A 17,608-nucleotide genomic window follows, 5' to 3' on the forward strand; every position below is an offset into this window, starting at 1 on the left:
GTTACTGGAAGAATGTAGACTTGGTCTCTGACATCTTTAAGAGTCTCTAATTTAGTAATGTATTGATAAGGACAATTTTGGTTACTTTGGAGATATATTTACTAGAATGCCTGGTTAAAATTTCAACTCCATTATTACATTCTCTGGAAGAGCAGAGGCATTTCACTCTCTTCTGACACGCACATGTCTCAGGCTTTGTGGACATTTGATAACTCTAGAATTTAGCCAGAAGACTTAACAGTATTAGATTTTTTTTTTTTTTTAGCTCTTTTGACATTAGTGTAAAAGAAGTTGTAAAATTCTTCCCTAGATCCCACTGAATAGTGGGATAAAATAGAATCAATAGATTTAAACCACATTTTAAAGAAGAGTAAGCACCATGTGTTCCAGTGTTTGAAGTCCGGCTTTTCTAAGCTGAAAATTCTGCTGAAGTGCTGAAGTGGGTTTTGCCTCTGTTTTGGCAGTGTCAGTGGAGGAAGGGAATGGGAGGTAGTGGTGTGTTTGATTTACTGCAGCTGTTGGTCCCTCTGTCAGGTTTTTCCTTTAATTTGTTATAAATTCTGCTGGGATATTACATTGGACACCTGAGGGTGATGATGTCCTCTAAAAGTACTGTGACTGTTCTGTACAACACAGGCACTCTCATTTCTTGTCACCAACTTCCCTTGAATGTGCACAGAAATCCTTATAGGGCAATCTTTTCTTATGCTGTCACCTACAGGATAAATGGGACAAATAATAATGTTTATCAGTGGTTTGGAATCCTTGCCTGAAAGAGTTAAACTTCTGTTCCTATTTCTAGGAAATCGTATCATCATGGGTAAAAATCATGTCTTCAGATTCAACCACCCAGAGCAAGCACGAGCAGAAAGAGAGAAAACACCATCAGCTGAGACTCCCTCAGAGCCAGTTGACTGGACATTTGCTCAGAGGGAGCTTCTGGAGAAGCAGGGCATTGACATGAAACAGGAGATGGAGAAAAGGTAATAAAATAATTGAAAATTTCTACCTGAAACAAGGAAGAGTCAGCAGTAGTTTACTGGGTTCTGCCACTCAGCATCTCCGCTACCCCTTGTGGAAGTTCAGAAAACTTCCTCCTTAGTTTACTGTAGTGTTTCAGTGCTCCAACTCCTTTACAGATCACCGGTAAGCACCTGCCACTAACGCTGCAGACCTTTTGGTAAGGGCTGAAATGCAGCTTGCAGGGACATGACTAAACAGAGAACAGTTCCTTTTAAGGGCAATGACTTTTGTAACTGTAGTTCAGGGGACTGTGCGTGTAGAGTTAACACCAACATGAGACTAATGACCTCTGACTACTTCTGTTCTTCTGTTCGTCTTCAGATTACAAGAAATGGAGATTTTGTATAAGAAAGAGAAGGAGGAAGCTGATCTCTTGTTGGAGCAGCAAAGACTGGTATGTGTCCTTGCTTCTGATTAGCTATACCTCTGGCAAACAGTAATTCCTGTCCTTGCTTGTCTGAAAGTTTAGGAAACCTGCTTGGGTTGTCTGCACAATGCAGTTCTCCCTTTGCTTTCAAATTCTTTGTGTCTACAGTGAATTATTAGCAGTGTGAGTGAGCTCCTTCAGGTTAATTCAGAGATTGTGATTGACAGTGAAGAGGCTTTAATCAATTCTTGTTGGGATAGATCAGATTTCTTGCAAGTTAACCTGAAAGAAGGGCATTTTTGTGCTCTGTGTTTTTTGAAGTTCCTTTTTAATAGCCTAAACAGCTACTCCTTGGGATGTTTGCCTTTATTTTTGTCTTGGATCACCAGAACGTACTAATTTCATGCTGCCAAAGAGATTCCTAGAACATTGATATACACTAGGTTTATTTTTTGAATGATGTCTGAAAATGTTGCTGCATTGTGCATGTTTTAACCCTTCTCCCTCCCCTGCATGGAGTTCCTTGTGAGGGTCTTAGTGGTACAGAAGCCAATGGTGGGGTTCTGAGTAGGGAGCAGTGTGTTAACTTATTCAGAGCACTGGGAATTCCACCACTCCACATATTTCTCAAATAGGATGTCTGATAAATTAAGTCTGATATAGGAAGACTTCAGTCTTCTCACAACAAATATCTCTGAAGTGCATTACAAATAGAAGTGGATGCAGTCTTCAAACACCCTGTGAACTTGAAAAACAAGGCCAAACCCAGGAATGAAATCTAGATTTCCTTAAGAAACCTGAGTCTCCTGATTGTGCTTTAGCTGGTTGTCTTTAGCCAGAACACAAATGTAGTTGTGCCAGAATTCTGATAAAAATTTCAAACTCATGATTCGTGTTTGTAGTATGAGATGGAGACCACTGAAAACTGTGGGTTAAATGCATGCTGGGCTTTGAACTGTAAAGCTCTTGCCCTTCTCCCCAAGCCAGAATGGAGCAAAGTACTGTGGCTTCCATTGGAAGAAGCTACGTAATTTTTTTTTTTTTTTAAATTTCTATTACACACTTAGAGACTTCTGCATCTCTAATTAATTCATCACAAGGGGCTAATTGCTTGGATGGAGAGGAGTGGCTGCAGACTTTGACCAAGGCAACCCTTAGTTCAGAAAAAATGTTTAAGTGTGACTGATGTAATGTTCCATTTCTGGAATTTTATAGTTAAAATTTGGGTAGCAAAAAAGTAGTACAGTAAAAATGTGAAAATAAAAATAGTTTGAGTATTGAGTAACTTTTGGCAATGTGTCAAATGAGATGCAAGTAATGGAATTCCCTCTCTTAAATTTTAGCTGACAGGCACAAGCTGAGCTATTGTATGAATTAAAGATGTGAAATTGGCTGTCTGGGAAGCCGCTTCCAATAAGGCTGCATTTAAAAAGTGTTGTGAAGGGAATTTGTTTCCCCAAATACTTCAGATTAAGGGAAAATTCTTCAGAGAGTGGAGTGGTTAATATAGTAATAAAGATGCTGGTTTCTTCAAGTTTGTTTTGTTCTTGCTGGTTTCAGTTAGTGGACAAAGGTGCAATACTACCCTACATGCCTCAGCAATTCCTGAAGGATACCTTTCCTAGTTGTAAGGGATTGTATCAAATGAGATCCTTGGTCAGTGAGCAGTATCCTGCTTACCACAGTGCTCAGTAAGAGTATTTCAGGTGACAGCAAAACTTGTTGACACAGCTCATGATTTCTGCGTTGCTGTATGCAGAGCCTGGAATGGACAGGATTAGTGCATCCATACAGCCATAGCTGAATAACGAGTGGGAAAGCTGGGAGTGCATTTCAGCTTGTGTACCTTAAAAGTATTTACATTGCTGCCATATCCAGCTGCAACGTCAGGCTCTCTAACTTAGTGCTGTGTAAGACTGATACTGAGATATAACGATTCTTCTTGGTCTAAACTGGAGTATAATCTCAAATACAAGAAGCTAGCTAATCCTGTTTACCAGATTGTTTTGGTTTTATGCTGAGATTCCAACCAATTTGGGTGTTTATTTGTTAGATGTGTTGTACAAAAAAATAAACAATAGCTTTTGTCCCCCAAAATTACCAACTAAAATATCTTTGCCTTGCTAGTATTACTAGGGAATAGAAGTAGTTGTTCTCCATTTTACAAATTGAATGTGAAAACGTGTTTCATAGAGATAAAATGGCCTTCCTGGCTTTCTTGGTCATAATGCCTCTGCAGTGACCAGTTGATATTGGAATGTGGGTGTATAGCTGTACTAATTGGTCTGGGTAACCTCTGAGTGCACACAGGGCAATGACTCAGTGTCTCTTCATCAGCTTTTGATACCAAGACATGCTTTACCCATAAGTAGTTCTGTGGTAGTTTTGTAACTGTCAGAGTCCTGTGGAACTTGTGACTTAATGTTGGAGTAGTTCATGTTCTGCCTTCCTGGTCGTATCCCTGAGTGGCCCGACTGCACAGGGGCTTCCTCCAGGGAGCCCTTGGTTTCTACTGCAACCTGCAGTTTGGTAGTTGCTACTTCCTTAGGCCACAAATTTTGTCAGCTGTAAACTCACAAAGAGTTTGTATTCTGTTTCTAAACCAGTGTTTTTCTTATATTTTGACCTAAACTAGAAGTTGATTTTCTAATACTATTCTTAAAACTACATTAAGTCACAAGAAGCTCATATAATGTGAATCTTGACCGTAGGGCAGAACAGTGTTTCCTTTACCCCCTTTCATAACTGCCCCCAAGTTATGTTGTATTCCCCATTCTTCGTGGTCACCTACCCGAAGTCTAAACTCTCGGAACCTTTGGTGCTGACTCAATGACCTGGGTTTCCTTTGGTTTTAGAGTAAGTGGCTGTTACTGTTCCTGGTTTCTCATGTATTATAAATCTCCATGCGAAAAACAGGGGTGTTAGTTAGAGGTGCATTAGACACTGACAGTTGTGTTGAAGATGTTTGGATCACATTAATACATAGGACTTTTTGCTTGTTAAAGAGATGTCTTAATAATCCTTTAAAGAAAAGTGGTCTGATTTTAATTCGTGGTTGCAGTAAGCAATGATGGATATCCTTAACTTTTGGTGGCAGTTTATCTGAACAGACATTCCTAGCATATGGAAATCTGAAGCACTGCTCATTAAAAATCATTTAGCAAAAGGTGGAAAACTTGTAATGAAGAAGCAAAACGCATAATGCTTAGCAAGTGTGTGGAAGCTCCAGGCTCTAGGGTTTGAGAAGAAGACAAATCAAGGATATCAAATAGAGAATTCGTATTAAAACAATTAAAACCAGAAAGTCATTACTCTGCATTCTGCTGAAACTCATTCTTCGGACAGACAAGACTGCTAATGGGGTTTTTTCTTTAAACTAAGCAACAAGGTGCCAAATGGAAAAAAAAAACAACCAAACAAACCACAACCCACCTCTGAAACTCTGATTCTGGATATCCTTTTAGCTTGTAGCAAGTCTTGGAGTATGAACCACTGTCTTCATCTGTCATAGTGGCACTTACAGTCCTTTTAACATTGAACCTTTCGGCTGCTTCTGTTTCATTTTTTCTTATCGTCTAACACTTCTCTGGCTGCTATTGTAGTGAAGTGGATTCTAAACTTGAGCATCCCTGCAACCACGTGCAACGTTACTAACCAGTGTTAACCCGACTTACTCTGGCTGCTCATGACATCTTCTATGATGGCTGTTGTGCTCACCTTCCTGGGGAGGATTTGCTGAAAGAAGCAACAGCAGTCACCAAGGCAAATGTGTGTGGCGGGGATTTGCATGTCTTTGTAGCATGTGTGAAGTGCAGTTTACACTTGGTTTTAAGATTTAAAATCAGGAACTTGGTTTTAGTTGCTCTTTTTAAAGATTTTGGAAGGGTTTGGGAGGGAAGAGTTTAGATTATCAGCTATTTTGAGATGACAAGACTTTTAAATATAATGTTAAACTTTATTTAGTGAAGAGCTCCAATTTTGACAGTCCATGACTCTTGAAGATACATTTTAATGCCCTAACACTCAGTCTTCAGGGACTTCCTTATCACTTGTTCTATTTTGATTTTTGATTTAGTTTTCTTTGCCTGCTACTTCTTGTTTAGCTTTTCCATTTTCTTACAATTTTAATTTTGGTTATTTTGGGGCCACTTCTTGATTTTTGTTTTTCCAAAGGATGCAGACTCTGATAGTGGGGATGATTCGGACAAGAGATCGTGTGAGGAGAGTTGGAGACTGATCACTTCCCTGAGAGAGAAGCTGCCCCCCAGCAAGCTCCAAACCATTGTAAAAAAGTGTGGCCTCCCCAGCAGTGGGAAGAAACGAGAACCTATTAAAATGTACCAGATACCCCAACGCCGACGCCTTAGCAAAGACTCCAAATGGGTCACCATCTCAGACCTAAAGATTCAGGCTGTGAAGGAGATATGCTATGAGGTAGCACTCAATGACTTCAGGCACAGTAGGCAGGAGATTGAGGCTCTGGCCATTGTTAAAATGAAAGAGCTTTGTGCCATGTATGGGAAAAAAGACCCAAACGAGCGCGAATCATGGCGAGCTGTCGCTCGTGATGTCTGGGATACAGTAGGAGTTGGAGATGAAAAGATTGAAGATGTAATGGCCAATGGTAAAGGAATAACTGATGTGGATGACCTAAAGGTGCATATAGACAAATTGGAAGATATTTTGCAAGAAGTAAAGAAGCAGAACAACATGAAGGATGAAGAGATCAAAGTTCTCAGAAATAAAATGCTAAAAATGGAGAAAGTTTTACCCCTGATAGGGTCTCCAGACAAAGCTCAGTCAGCTGTAGCTAATGCTAAGTCTCCAAACTCTGCCAGTGCAGTGGATGTGGATAAGAAGCCCACAGATGAGGCAAAGAGAAGTGAGAATGATGATCTTGCTAAGGAGGAGCGTGTGTCCCAGTTAATGGCAGGTGATCCAGCTTTCAGACGTGGGCGTTTACGTTGGATGAGGCAAGAACAGATTCGATTTAAAAATCTGCAGCAGCAGGAAATAGCAAAACAGCTTCGTCGACAGAATATGCCTCACCGGTTTATTCCACCTGAAAATCGCAAACCCCGGTTTCCTTTCAAAAGCAATCCCAAACACAGGAACTCGTGGAGTCCAGGCACCCACATCATTATCACCGAGGATGAAGTTATTGAGGTTAGAATTCCGAAAGAAGATGACAAGAACAAAGATGAAGGCAAAGAGAAAGAAAGCAAAGCTGCTTCTAAGGATGCGCAGCAGCTATGGAATCTTTATGGCCCGCAGAGGAGTCAAGATAATATCCAAATTAACCGGCAGCAGCTGGGCACGCCGCCGCAGCCCAGCAGCCAGCAGCAGCCGGCGCCCCAGCTGCGCTGGAGGAGCAATTCCCTCAATAGCGGCTCCCAGAAAAGCCTGCGGCGCCAGGCGTCGGGCTCGTCGGAGTCGCTGCACTCGGCGGGCGCGCAGCAGAACCCGGAGCTGCAGAGCTTCCAGCAGAAGCGCCACATCCACCAGCACCGGCAGCCCTACGGCTGCGGCAGCGCCGAGGGCACCCCCCCAAAACTGACGGACCGGCCCAACCACCACAACCAGTTTGTGACGCCCCCGCGCATGAGGCGCCAGTTCTCAGCTCCCAACCTCAAAGCGGGCAGAGAAACCACAGTATGAGCAGTGCCCAGGGCAGGCTGGGCCAGGAGGGCACGGGGGCAGTCCTGGCTGACGGCTCAGGAGCAGCCAGGATTGGCCTCGCCTGGGGCTCGGGTTTGCTTTGGAGGCCCGACACACAAACACCAGGTACCGGCCCTGCGGCCCGGGCACTTTGCATGTGACTTTCCTTGCAGTTTTAACAGCATCCCTTGGAAGAATATTCTGAAAAATTGTAAGAACTTTTTTTCATAGACTAGAAGACTTGGAGGGAGGGAGGTGGAGGGGAGAACTTCCCACTAGCTCATTTACCAAGTTTTTTTGTGTGTGTGTGTGTGTGTCTTGAAGTATTTTTCTAATGCTGAAAATATTGTCTGGAACTTACCAAGTGCTACCTTCCTCCTGTGTTTTATGTAGACAATCAAAAGAGGAATTTAGTTTCTAGCATTGAATGTTTCTTGTGACCTTTTTCTTAGCAATAAGGAAACTGACCATCTGTTTTTAAATGGATCTGGTTCTTCAGAACAATGTTTTCCACTCTTAACTCAATTTTTAATAGCAATAATAATAATAATAATCTATAAACCAAAAGTTGTCGGCTGACAAGGTATGTGTCGCTTTTTTATAAAGAAATTAAGAAGAGCTATTGGGTCACACTCCCTGAGTAGATGTCTCTTCTTCTGCTTAAGTTCATAATTATTGGTATGAAATTGCTGTGACAGTTAAACCAGCCTGAATGGAATTTTATGTCAGAATATATATATAATGCTGAAGCAATTCTTTGGAAATAAGCTTTTTCTAATTCCCATTGTATCTCTAAATATAATAGTTTTTAATTATTATACTGAGATTGTGGAAAGGAACTAGGATTTTTCAACACTCTGGTGCACTCAAAAAGCTAATTCTTTTATTTTATGTTTTCATCTTTCTCGGGCATGAGTCTGGGAGATGTTCTTGAAATAGTTATTCTTAGGAAGATTTATAAATCACTACTTTGTGTTGGCTGAATTCTCCTGTGAGATGGGAGAATTGAACTGTTTCATCTTAATGTGATACCTCATGTTAGTGCCTCTGGTCTTGGATTAAACTTGAATTCAAGACTCATTTAATAAAGGAGAAGGTTGCCTTGAGGAGAAAATAAGATTCATTTTCCTTCTCCTCACACTCAAAATGCAAGTTAAAATCTTTCATATCTGTTTTGCTCTCAAGGGGTTTGTACTTGCAGGCGATTTGCTGTAACACAAAGGCTTGCAATTCCTGCTTCTGATTGTTTCAAGCAAATTACTGAAAAACTAGTGATTAAGGAATAGGCTTTGGGGTGTTGTCTCAGTTGGAGAGTCCCAATCTTAAAGATACAGGACGTTTTTTCTGAGTTTCCAAAAGTGCAAGACAAAGTTGCTCTTACTTTTGAAAATCTGTGGCCTTAATTGCAAGCCAATAGAAATATTTGAGGACTTATTTTGCTTTTAAATTTAACTTGAATAAAATTTTAAAAACAAAATTGGCCACTGTACCACATTTGGTAAGGTAGGTGCACTTTGCAGTGTATTTGTGCTGTTTTGCACAAGTATCCTGAATTTACTTGAGGTTGCTTATTTTTTTATAAAATATAAGCCCTACTGGTAATTGTTACTTGTGTGTGGCTCAGCATAGCTGTAAGTGAGTGGCAAGTACCTTAAGCTTATTTTCCATATCTTTTTTTTGTCCTATCCTACTTTTCCCCTGCCTCTGCTGAGCATGTTGTAGGTGCTGTTGCAACACACGCACCATTTACATATCAATTAATCAAGTGTCAGCTCTTAATTGTCGTCTCATGTATCACTGATGGGATAGTGGCCTCTGCTGTAGGAGACACAAAGTCAGTCCTCCAGCTCCTAAAAGAACAAACTGGTCTGATTACTTGGGAGTTTTACTTTATGGCACGTTTAATTTTGTGTCCAGATCTGGCTTTGTAACTTCCATTTGTCTCATGCTGTGGCCTACTTGAACAAAGGAAATAAAGTATCATTTCCAAAAATGTCTTGATTCTTAAAGAGGAGGAGGCTTGTAGATGAGCAACACTTTCTTCGAGCTTGAGTCTGAATTGCAAAATTTTGGGCTGCAAGTAATGTTTTGCTGTTATCTTTATTTTAGAATCCTGTTTCAGTGGTGCATTGCACTTCTGTTTTGTGCATGTCAAGCATAATGAGTTCTTATATATCCTCAAAAAGGCTTGGACTCTGTTAAAAATGCGTGCTTGGGAAAACCCTCTCAATTCCATAGGAATACGTGAGCCAAACAGGGTTAGTCTGCATGGGATAGGTCGTGGGAGAAGCCTGAAGTAATTCCATCTCGTGTCCTGTGTTTTGGAGGGTTGTGGCTGCCTGTATGAAATCACCACGTGATTGAGCATGGAGTAATTCTGAGGTCTGTGGAACTATGTGTACTGACATGAGACTAAAACTCCTGCTACTTGATATCTCAATGATAAACACTAAAACGTTTGTGCAAATTCCATCAGCTTAAAACTCTGAGGAGAACTCACTAAATGCCTGGGTGGTGCTGGTGAGCAATAGGTTGCCATCAGTCTGTCTTACCCCAGTTTTAGTACAGCACTAGAAGAACAACCCTGCCTGTTCTGCTGTATGATTTGACAGAACAGGAAAAGGACAGTCAGTGTCAGAATGGAGTCCAGTCTGCTTCAAGGAAGCAGCTTTTTTCCTGATTTTTAGGAGGATATTTAAGAATTTGATAATAATTGCAGTGCAGTGCTTCATCTGATAAGGGAAGCAGTGTGAGAACTGTGGATTTCCTTGCACTATTCAGAAGTACACACAACTCTCCAAATCCTCTCTTAATGGAGTTAATGAACAGTGAGACAGCTGCTTCCATAGATGTCTGTGTGAAAAGGCTTTCAGGTTAATGGAAATGTGGCATCCGTGGTGGAAGTGCTCTTTTACTAAGTTCAGTTGCCTTTGCCAAGTGCTGCTGTGCTGTGCTTTGACAGCTGGCTTGGATCCACCTGTGCCTTCATGATGGCTTCTCAAAGGTCCTGTAGGACTCACTGGGACACTGGTTTTGGGGGGTGGGGTCAAATGCACATCACTAATGCTCCTCACTCAGATTGACTCCAGCATCCTTCCTCAAGTAATCTGAATTTAGGGTTCTGTCAAATTAGAGGATGCTATTTTTATCAGTACATTCAGCATAGTTTCAGTATCTCCCTCACTGTGTCCTTTATATGTTGAAATTTGTTTTTTATATGTTGAAATTTTTCTTGGATACTTCCCATTGAATCTCTTCAGGAGCTGCCACATGAGAAATCTATGCTGTGTAACGGTTTGTACTGTAAAGAAAGCAGTGAGCTGCCTTTGAATTAAATGGGATTTTCAGATCTGTCTATTGTTTTGGATTGTCTTAAGAGCAAGTTTCTGCCTTGTGAAAAGCAGAACTGGTTTGTATTGTAACAAGTGCTCTTTCAATAAACTATGAAATACTCTTGTAAGTGTCAGACTTGTCTCAGTGAAATGGAAATGAAACTTGGCTGCAGGCTTGTCCTGCTTTTATTTATTTTGGGGTTGGGATTGTTCCAGCAGAGTTAAAAAGGTTTTTTTAATTGTTCCTCAATCTGATTCTTGTAAGTTTATCCACCCTGGTGTTTCTGCTGTTATGTGGAAAGCAGCAAAGCAGATTTGTGTCTACTCTCAGACAGCTTATTTAAATTCAATATAAAAGAAAACAAGAGCTTTTTATGGCACAAGGAGCTATAAGCCATTCCCCTCTTCAGTGCTGTCCCATTGTACCATCTTGTGTGCTGTTTATCGAAATTCTGGAAGAAAACACAGAGGTGGCTGTTCTCCATTTATTTGCTCATTGAAGGCAAAAGAAATGGACTTTTCTGTGCACCTCAAATACAGGGGAGAGTCACACACAGCAGTACCTTGGCAGACATCACGTCTCAGTTGTTGTGGTGCAGTGTTCTGCTTTAACTGGTCCAGTCTGGTCTTAAAAGCTTTGTCTAGTCTGAGTGTGTAGGAGTGTAGGTTTGTTGGTTGATTGGGGTCTTTTCCTTCCTTGCCTACCCCCCAACTCCCCCCCCAACCCCTCCAAATCTGTGGTTGTTGTGGCTTTAGATATTTCCATGCCCCTGGGCAAAATAAACTTTGCATTCCCTTCTTCCACATTGATGGAGCTTGTGAAACCATCCATCCTGAAGCTGTACAACAACATCTGGGCAGGGACCCCGGGGCAGCTTCTAGGTACAGTTTTTACCTTTTCTAGCAGTTGAGGCACCTTTAATTGGTACGAACCATTGTGTGTGTGCTCTCACCAGGCAGACCTGGAAAAGCCGGCCTGGACAGCTGACCAGTCTCTCCGTACAGCAAACCAACCCCTTGCAGTCAGTGCAGCTTCTGGGTGAAGCCACCCAAAATTCAGCCTCAGCTCTTGCTCAGTGCCAATTATTTTAGAATACTACCCAGTACCGAGTGCCAAGAGACAACCTTAGTCCTGCTTAGGGAAATAGTAGCTATTTTTTTCGTTATGGGAAAGCAAACTTCAATTATTTTAGTTTGTTTTTAAAATAATATTTGTTGGTGTGGAGTTAATAAACAGTGTCTGCTTATGTTAAGCATTTATGTGTCTCAGTATTTAAGTGTACAGAAGATACTTGGCTCACAAGTCTGACAATAGGGAAGACAAGAAGCAGGTCTTTGTGAATTTAATTTAATGTGCCTGTTTTTTTCATGTTGAATTTTTGCAGTGGAATGCTCCTGATTTTTGGCCCTTCCCTCTGTAGCTTTTCAGTTTCTGCAAAAGAATCTGAAAAGATTCTATTAAAACACTACTCTAAGAGCTTTCCATTTCTACAATCTAGCTGCTCGAAATGACATTATTGACTTCAGACTACAGGCAAAGAAATTATTTTGCCTTTCCTTGCAAGTGAGAGAAGCTTATTCGTGTCACTTTGCATCTGACCAGTTTTATCTTGGTTTCAAGTGTAGTAGCATTATCTGCATGGAATGGGGGGAAAAAATCAGAGAAAGTGCCTTTATGTTAAAAAAATTTCAGGAGTATGCTGGGCGTTTCAGAAGGGTGGATAAGTCTGAGACTTCTCACGAAGTCTAGAATAGAATTTTGGTGACGCTTTAAGAATTTCAGAATGAATATCAAAAGAAAGGATATATATTTGTTTTGTTTGCTGTTCTTATGCTGCTGGGCTGAGGTTACTTGCTGTGTTAAGTAAGTAGCCAACTTACGGTGAATGGAGCAGAAACAAATGAAGAAGGAGCATTTTAGCCAAATAAAATATTCAAGAGGAAATTGGAAAATTAAAGTGCAGCCATCATGGGAAGGCCATTTGTCTTGGAGTTCAGTTTGCTTTGAATTCATGGTGTTGAAAATCCTGCGCTTTCTAAGGACACAGCTACTGTTTGTTAATGCTACGTTCAGAAAATATTACTTAAGAGCCTAAAGGAGTGTTCTGGAGGTGTATTTCCTTTCCGAATAGAGTCTAAAGCCTTTCTGACCGAAGCTGATTTAAATTTGACACGATCACGTTGTGGTTAAGTGTACAAAACCAAGTGAAGCAGCTCTTTAGGTGGGATGCTTGAGTGGGATGGGAGGAAAATGTGAAGCTTTTATCCTGTAGCTCTTGGACTTAAGAACGTATTGTTGCAAACTGGGCATTGGAGTTTGGAGGATTTGGAACTGTGGAAGAGAGAAGGTTGGAATACAAGATGAGAGGCTTCAAGAATTCTCCTTAAGAGCTCAGCAACACTCTTAGTGAATTGTTGTTGTAACTCTTGTATAAAAATCTTGAGAAACCAGTTTAATTTGTATAATATATGCCAAAGGTTTATCTTAAAAAAAATAAAATACACTAGTGGGATAGGCTTTCAGACCAAGAACACTGTCACAGAGTCTGTTCTCATTTGTATCTGTTTTACCAGCAAATAATAAAAGGCTCATTAGGTTTTAGTAGCATTTATTTCAAGGCATGATAAGGCTGAACAGGAACAAAATGCTCTTGTACCAGAAGCTATTGCTGAAGTGTTCCTCGTGGGGAAGCCACTGCACAGACTTCTCTGCCAGGGCAGTGGTGGTATTTAATCTCCTGATGTATTAAATACACGTGAGAGAGTGGTACTTACATGCCAAGGGAAAAATCTAATTGAAAACAAAGTGCTTCCCCCCACTAATATCTGAAATGAATTTTTTTTTTGTATAAAAGGGCAATTCAGTGGTGCTGTTAATCCTTCTGTTTGAGAAAATGAAGGTGAATAATCCTCCCATTTCAAAATTATTTTTGCATTTTTCTCTATTTCTGCCTCTTTCCTACCTCTCTGAAAGCAGCAAGCAGCTTCCAAATAAAATCCCCTTCTTCCTGTCTTTAGCAAAAACCCCACCAAAAGAACATCCTAAACCTTTCCCTCTTCAAGACACTGTGAGCATGTAAATCTGGTGATTTTGGAAACCACCTCTTCTGTCTTAATTGTATTGGCCTCTGTCTTCTGTTTTCAAGGGGAGATTGCACTAAAGCAGATGTTGGTGTGTGAGTGACCTGTGAGCACTCCTGGAAGTGTCTGTGTGGATTTGATCTGTGTCTGTCACTCCATCTGAGCTGTTGGTCTCTCTCAGCTTCCTCCTGGCTCCTGTCTGTCCTCCTACACAGTGTCTCCTCTCTCCCCACAGGACTATGAGAGTAAACTACAGGCCCTCCAGAAGCAGGTAGAGACACGGTCCTTGGCAGCTGAAACAACAGAGGAGGAGGAGGAGGAGGAAGAAGGTGAGTTTGAAGCTAAAAGTAATTTCGATATAGCCAAGCCTAAAGAACAGCTGCTGTACCATCCCTTGTAACAGATAGAAAACTCGCTTTGGAAAGCTGCAAAACACTGTAAGTTCTTGATCTGTAATCCTCTAAGCATCGAGATTTCAAATACCCATTTATAGAATACATTCCACATGAACAGTAGATACATGTCTCCAAATACAACTGATGCACAAACTAGATTAGTTTTATCCCAAGCTTTAATTTGGTGGCCTTGAATTTGAAGGAATCTCTCTCTTCCTGGCACTAACAGAGCTCAGATGTCTTAAAATAGCACTGTTGCCTTTGTTTCCTTGTTTTGATTTTGAAGTTTCTCTTTCCTCCTTGATAGGAATTCTTAGAGTGCTGTGACATGTCTGTGTAACTCCATTTCTGGACAGTAGATAATTTATTATTCCCGTTATACTTGCTCTCATTCCACTCTTTCAGCATTTGGCTTTAATAGTTGCCAAATAACTGAAAATAATAGGAGTAGAAAAGAATTTGTTTCCTCTATTCCAAATCTCCTTTACATGATCATTAATCTCCACTGCTAATGTTGAGGAAGTTTGAGTCCAGTTTTTTGACAGCAAATAATGTAAGTGTAGGATTTTGTTTTCTGTTCTTCCAGAAAATGTGTTGCGAACTTGATGGCACAGTCAGCACGAATATTGGATACTGCATGTGATGGTTTTGAGAAGAAGCCACATTGCTTTATTTCTCTGTTTCTTTGCTCTTCCCAGTGCCCTGGACACGCCATGAATACGAACTCGCCCAGTGGGCTTTCAGGAAGTGGAAATTCCACCAGTTCACTTCACTGAGGGACCAGCTCTGGGGAAATGCAGTATATCTGAAAGAAGCCAATGCAATCAGTGTAGAGTTAAAGAAAAAGGTAGGGACATGCAGAGCTGCTTTTGAATTTTCTGACCCATCAGTTTTGATTGTATAATCCTGCTGCAAATGCTCTCAGTTACTTTAGTCTTTAAAGTTGTATGTCTCTTGCTTATTAATTTGGGCTGTAAAAGGATTCAGAAGATTGTGGGTCTTTGATTCGGACTTCTGTCTGAGTGAACATCCCATGCCAACATCTGGCTTCTCAGGACCAAAGTAATGTCTGTTTTCCATGCAGGTGCAGTTCCAGTTTGTCCTGCTCACGGACACCCTGTACTCCCCACTGCCTCCGGAGCTTTTGCCCGCGGAGCCGGAGAAGAGCCGGGACTGCCGGCCTTTCCCCCGCACAGTGGTGGCTGTGGAAGTGCAGGATCTGAAGAACGGAGCAACACATTACTGGTCCTTAGAAAAACTCAAGTATGTAAACAGTATTAGAGAATAAAATCCCCTGTGTCCAAGGAACTTTACTGAAAAATTTCCTCCCTTGCTGTTCCTTATCTGTGTTTGTTTTTTCTCTGTGTCCTCCCGAACTTTCTAGACAGTGTGGGATGTTCTAAATACCAGCTTTCCAGATTCTTTGAGCGAGTGCACTTTTCTTCAGGTTCTCATCTCACCTTCACATTTAATTTTTGTAATTCGAGGTTAGACTATATCTTTTGAATCTAGTAAGACTCATCATAGCTCATCTCTCTGCATTACTGCTTTTTTCAGTCCTTTCACTGTAATAATTTCCTTGCCACTTGCTTTATATAACCTGGCAGTATAGGACATAATTTATAATAAAAAGCTTAAATAAAGGAGATTCTATTTCCATGGAAGCTACACAAATTCTCTCACAAGTTCTGACTGCAATCTGAATTACTTTCATCACATGTAAATGACATTTCTTTTCCCCATTTTGTAATACTGACAGAAGGACTTTTTTCCTACTAATAGCTTCCAGACAAAGGATCTCGCAGTGTGAAACACTTGTTTTCTTCAATAAAATAAATGAATAATTAAGGTTTGTAATGGAATCGGTTTACTTTTGAATCAAAATGCCAACATTTCTGGAGTGGAGCAAAGAACTGCTGAAATTACTCAGCAGCATAGTCTGATGTAAAAAAAGAAGCAAAAAATCTGCCAGAATTAGATGTGAAAGAAGAATATTTAGAAGCTGAATTGAAATCTAAGATTTATGTAAGCTTCTGCAGTGACCTTGCCTTGTGCTCAGAGGGCTTAGCCAACCAAGTTTTTCCCAGAATCTCTAACATTTTGGGGAATTAGTGAAGTGCCAAATTTAGGGTACAGCCTCCTCTGTTCCTGGGTGTAATTTGGTCCAGGTGAAGCCAGGGAGGTGAACGCATCACTTTGTGTTCTGCCTTTTTTATTCACTCTCTCTTAAGATTGTTCCTGCTGCTTTCTCCTGCGCAGGCAGAGGCTGGAGCTGATGCGTGAGATGTACGACCGCGCTGGGGAAGTGGCCTCCGGCACCCAGGAGGAGCCCGAGAGCACCCTGACAGGCAGTGACCCCTTCTACGACCGCTTCCACTGGTTCAAGCTCGTGGGAAGGTACGGGACAGCACCTCCCTGCTGCTTCATTTGCAGCTCTGGCTGAACGTGGAATGGTTGAATAAACCATGTTGCCTCTGTGTCAGCTGTGTTTTGTCTTTCAGGGATTTTAAATACAGTTAAGAGTAGAAAATGCTCTTTAGAATATTACCAGCTCAGGTGTCAACTAGTAGAATCTGCTTTGAGTGAACCTTTAGTGAGTTATAAATTTATTTTAAAATAATATAAGCAGCTAAGTTCTATCTAAAGTCACTGGAGCAGAGCTGTGAGAATATAAAGAACACTGGAAAAGTGGTCCAGAGTCTCTCATATGTGTGGTTCAAATAGTTTGGTCATATCCTAGGGAAGTGTCTGATGGGATTCTTTAATATTTCCTGCTGTCAGCCACACCTTTACAATATTTTTATTTGCAGAACTGCTGTGTTGGAAATAAGAACTGTAGCTCTGTTAAATGGATGTGCTCTCAAGATCCTTATGCTCAGCCATGTTTCTATTCCTCTTTCATTTGGTTCCTGCTCTGTTCAAGGACACACTTTCCCCTGACTTTGTTGGCAATCCCTTCCCTCACATTTCATTGCAGTCCAGGTGGTTTGAAGCCTTTGCTCGTTGTTCAGGTGGTCTCTGTGCTGATGGCAACAAAGAAGTGTTAAATGAAGGTTCGTGTGTGCGCTGACCCTGTTAATCGGTGTCCGTTCACTGATGTGCAGCTCCCCCATATTCCATGGCTGCGTGAACGAGCGCCTGGCCGATCGCACGCCCTCCCCCACTTTCTCCACGGCCGACTCCGACATCACTGAACTGGCTGATGAGCAGCAGGATGAGATGGAGGACTTTGATGATGAGGCCTTTGTGGATGACACTGGCTCCGACGTTGGAACTGAGGAGGGATCAGACCTCTTCAATGATGGGCGCGACCCGTTTTACGACCGATCCCCTTGGTTCATTTTAGTGGGAAGGTTGGTGAGGTTACTCTGAGAATGGCCAAAAGGGACCAGCTCTTGCTGCAGACTGCAATGGCTTTGCCTCGTGCTACACAGATGGTCAGTCTAGCCAAAATATCCGTGTCCATAAATTGGCATTGCCAGAGAATGAGTGTAGTTCAACGTTGTTTTAAATTCCTGTGTCTGGGGCCATGAAGACCTAAGTAATAATTGAGAAAATAACCCTTAGATGTGACAGTGTGAGTAAATCTATCTTTAGATAACTGTCACAACTTGGAATGAACGGGGGTTTGTGTACAGTATTTAAACATTATTTATAGAATTCCCTATTTAGCCGTTGCAGGGTCGCTAAGATAGAATTGTAGTGTGTCATTTTCTTCCGTGGAAGAGAATCTGACTATGGTGGAAAGACCT

The 17,608-nt window shown here is 41.3% G+C and overlaps 1 protein-coding gene across 22 annotated transcripts in view; it reads left to right on the forward strand.

The window, feature by feature from the left end:
• Positions 1 to 17,608, forward strand: part of KIF1B (kinesin family member 1B) — an 82,486-nt gene that overhangs the window by 35,765 nt on the left and 29,113 nt on the right. For 16 of the 22 annotated variants that reach the window (XM_042032203.1, XM_042032206.1, XM_042032205.1 and 13 more), the window contains 7 exons: positions 803 to 983; positions 1,345 to 1,417; positions 13,697 to 13,790; positions 14,555 to 14,703; positions 14,941 to 15,119; positions 16,116 to 16,253; positions 16,961 to 17,209. In XM_042032203.1, coding sequence (XP_041888137.1) covers positions 803 to 983; positions 1,345 to 1,417; positions 13,697 to 13,790; positions 14,555 to 14,703; positions 14,941 to 15,119; positions 16,116 to 16,253; positions 16,961 to 17,209 — 1,063 coding nt within the window. Of the gene's footprint in view, positions 1 to 802; positions 984 to 1,344; positions 1,418 to 5,563; positions 10,509 to 13,696; positions 13,791 to 14,554; positions 14,704 to 14,940; positions 15,120 to 16,115; positions 16,254 to 16,960; positions 17,210 to 17,608 lie in introns of those variants that run through there. The other 6 variants (XM_042032214.1, XM_042032216.1, XM_042032225.1 and 3 more) reach the window with 2 other exon arrangements.

The sequence above is a fragment of the Corvus kubaryi genome, unplaced genomic scaffold (genome assembly GCF_017639235.1).
Source record: "Corvus kubaryi isolate FWS band 111438036 unplaced genomic scaffold, C.kubaryi_AGA036_p1.0 37352, whole genome shotgun sequence".
In the NCBI taxonomy this organism is placed as follows: domain Eukaryota; kingdom Metazoa; phylum Chordata; class Aves; order Passeriformes; family Corvidae; genus Corvus; species Corvus kubaryi.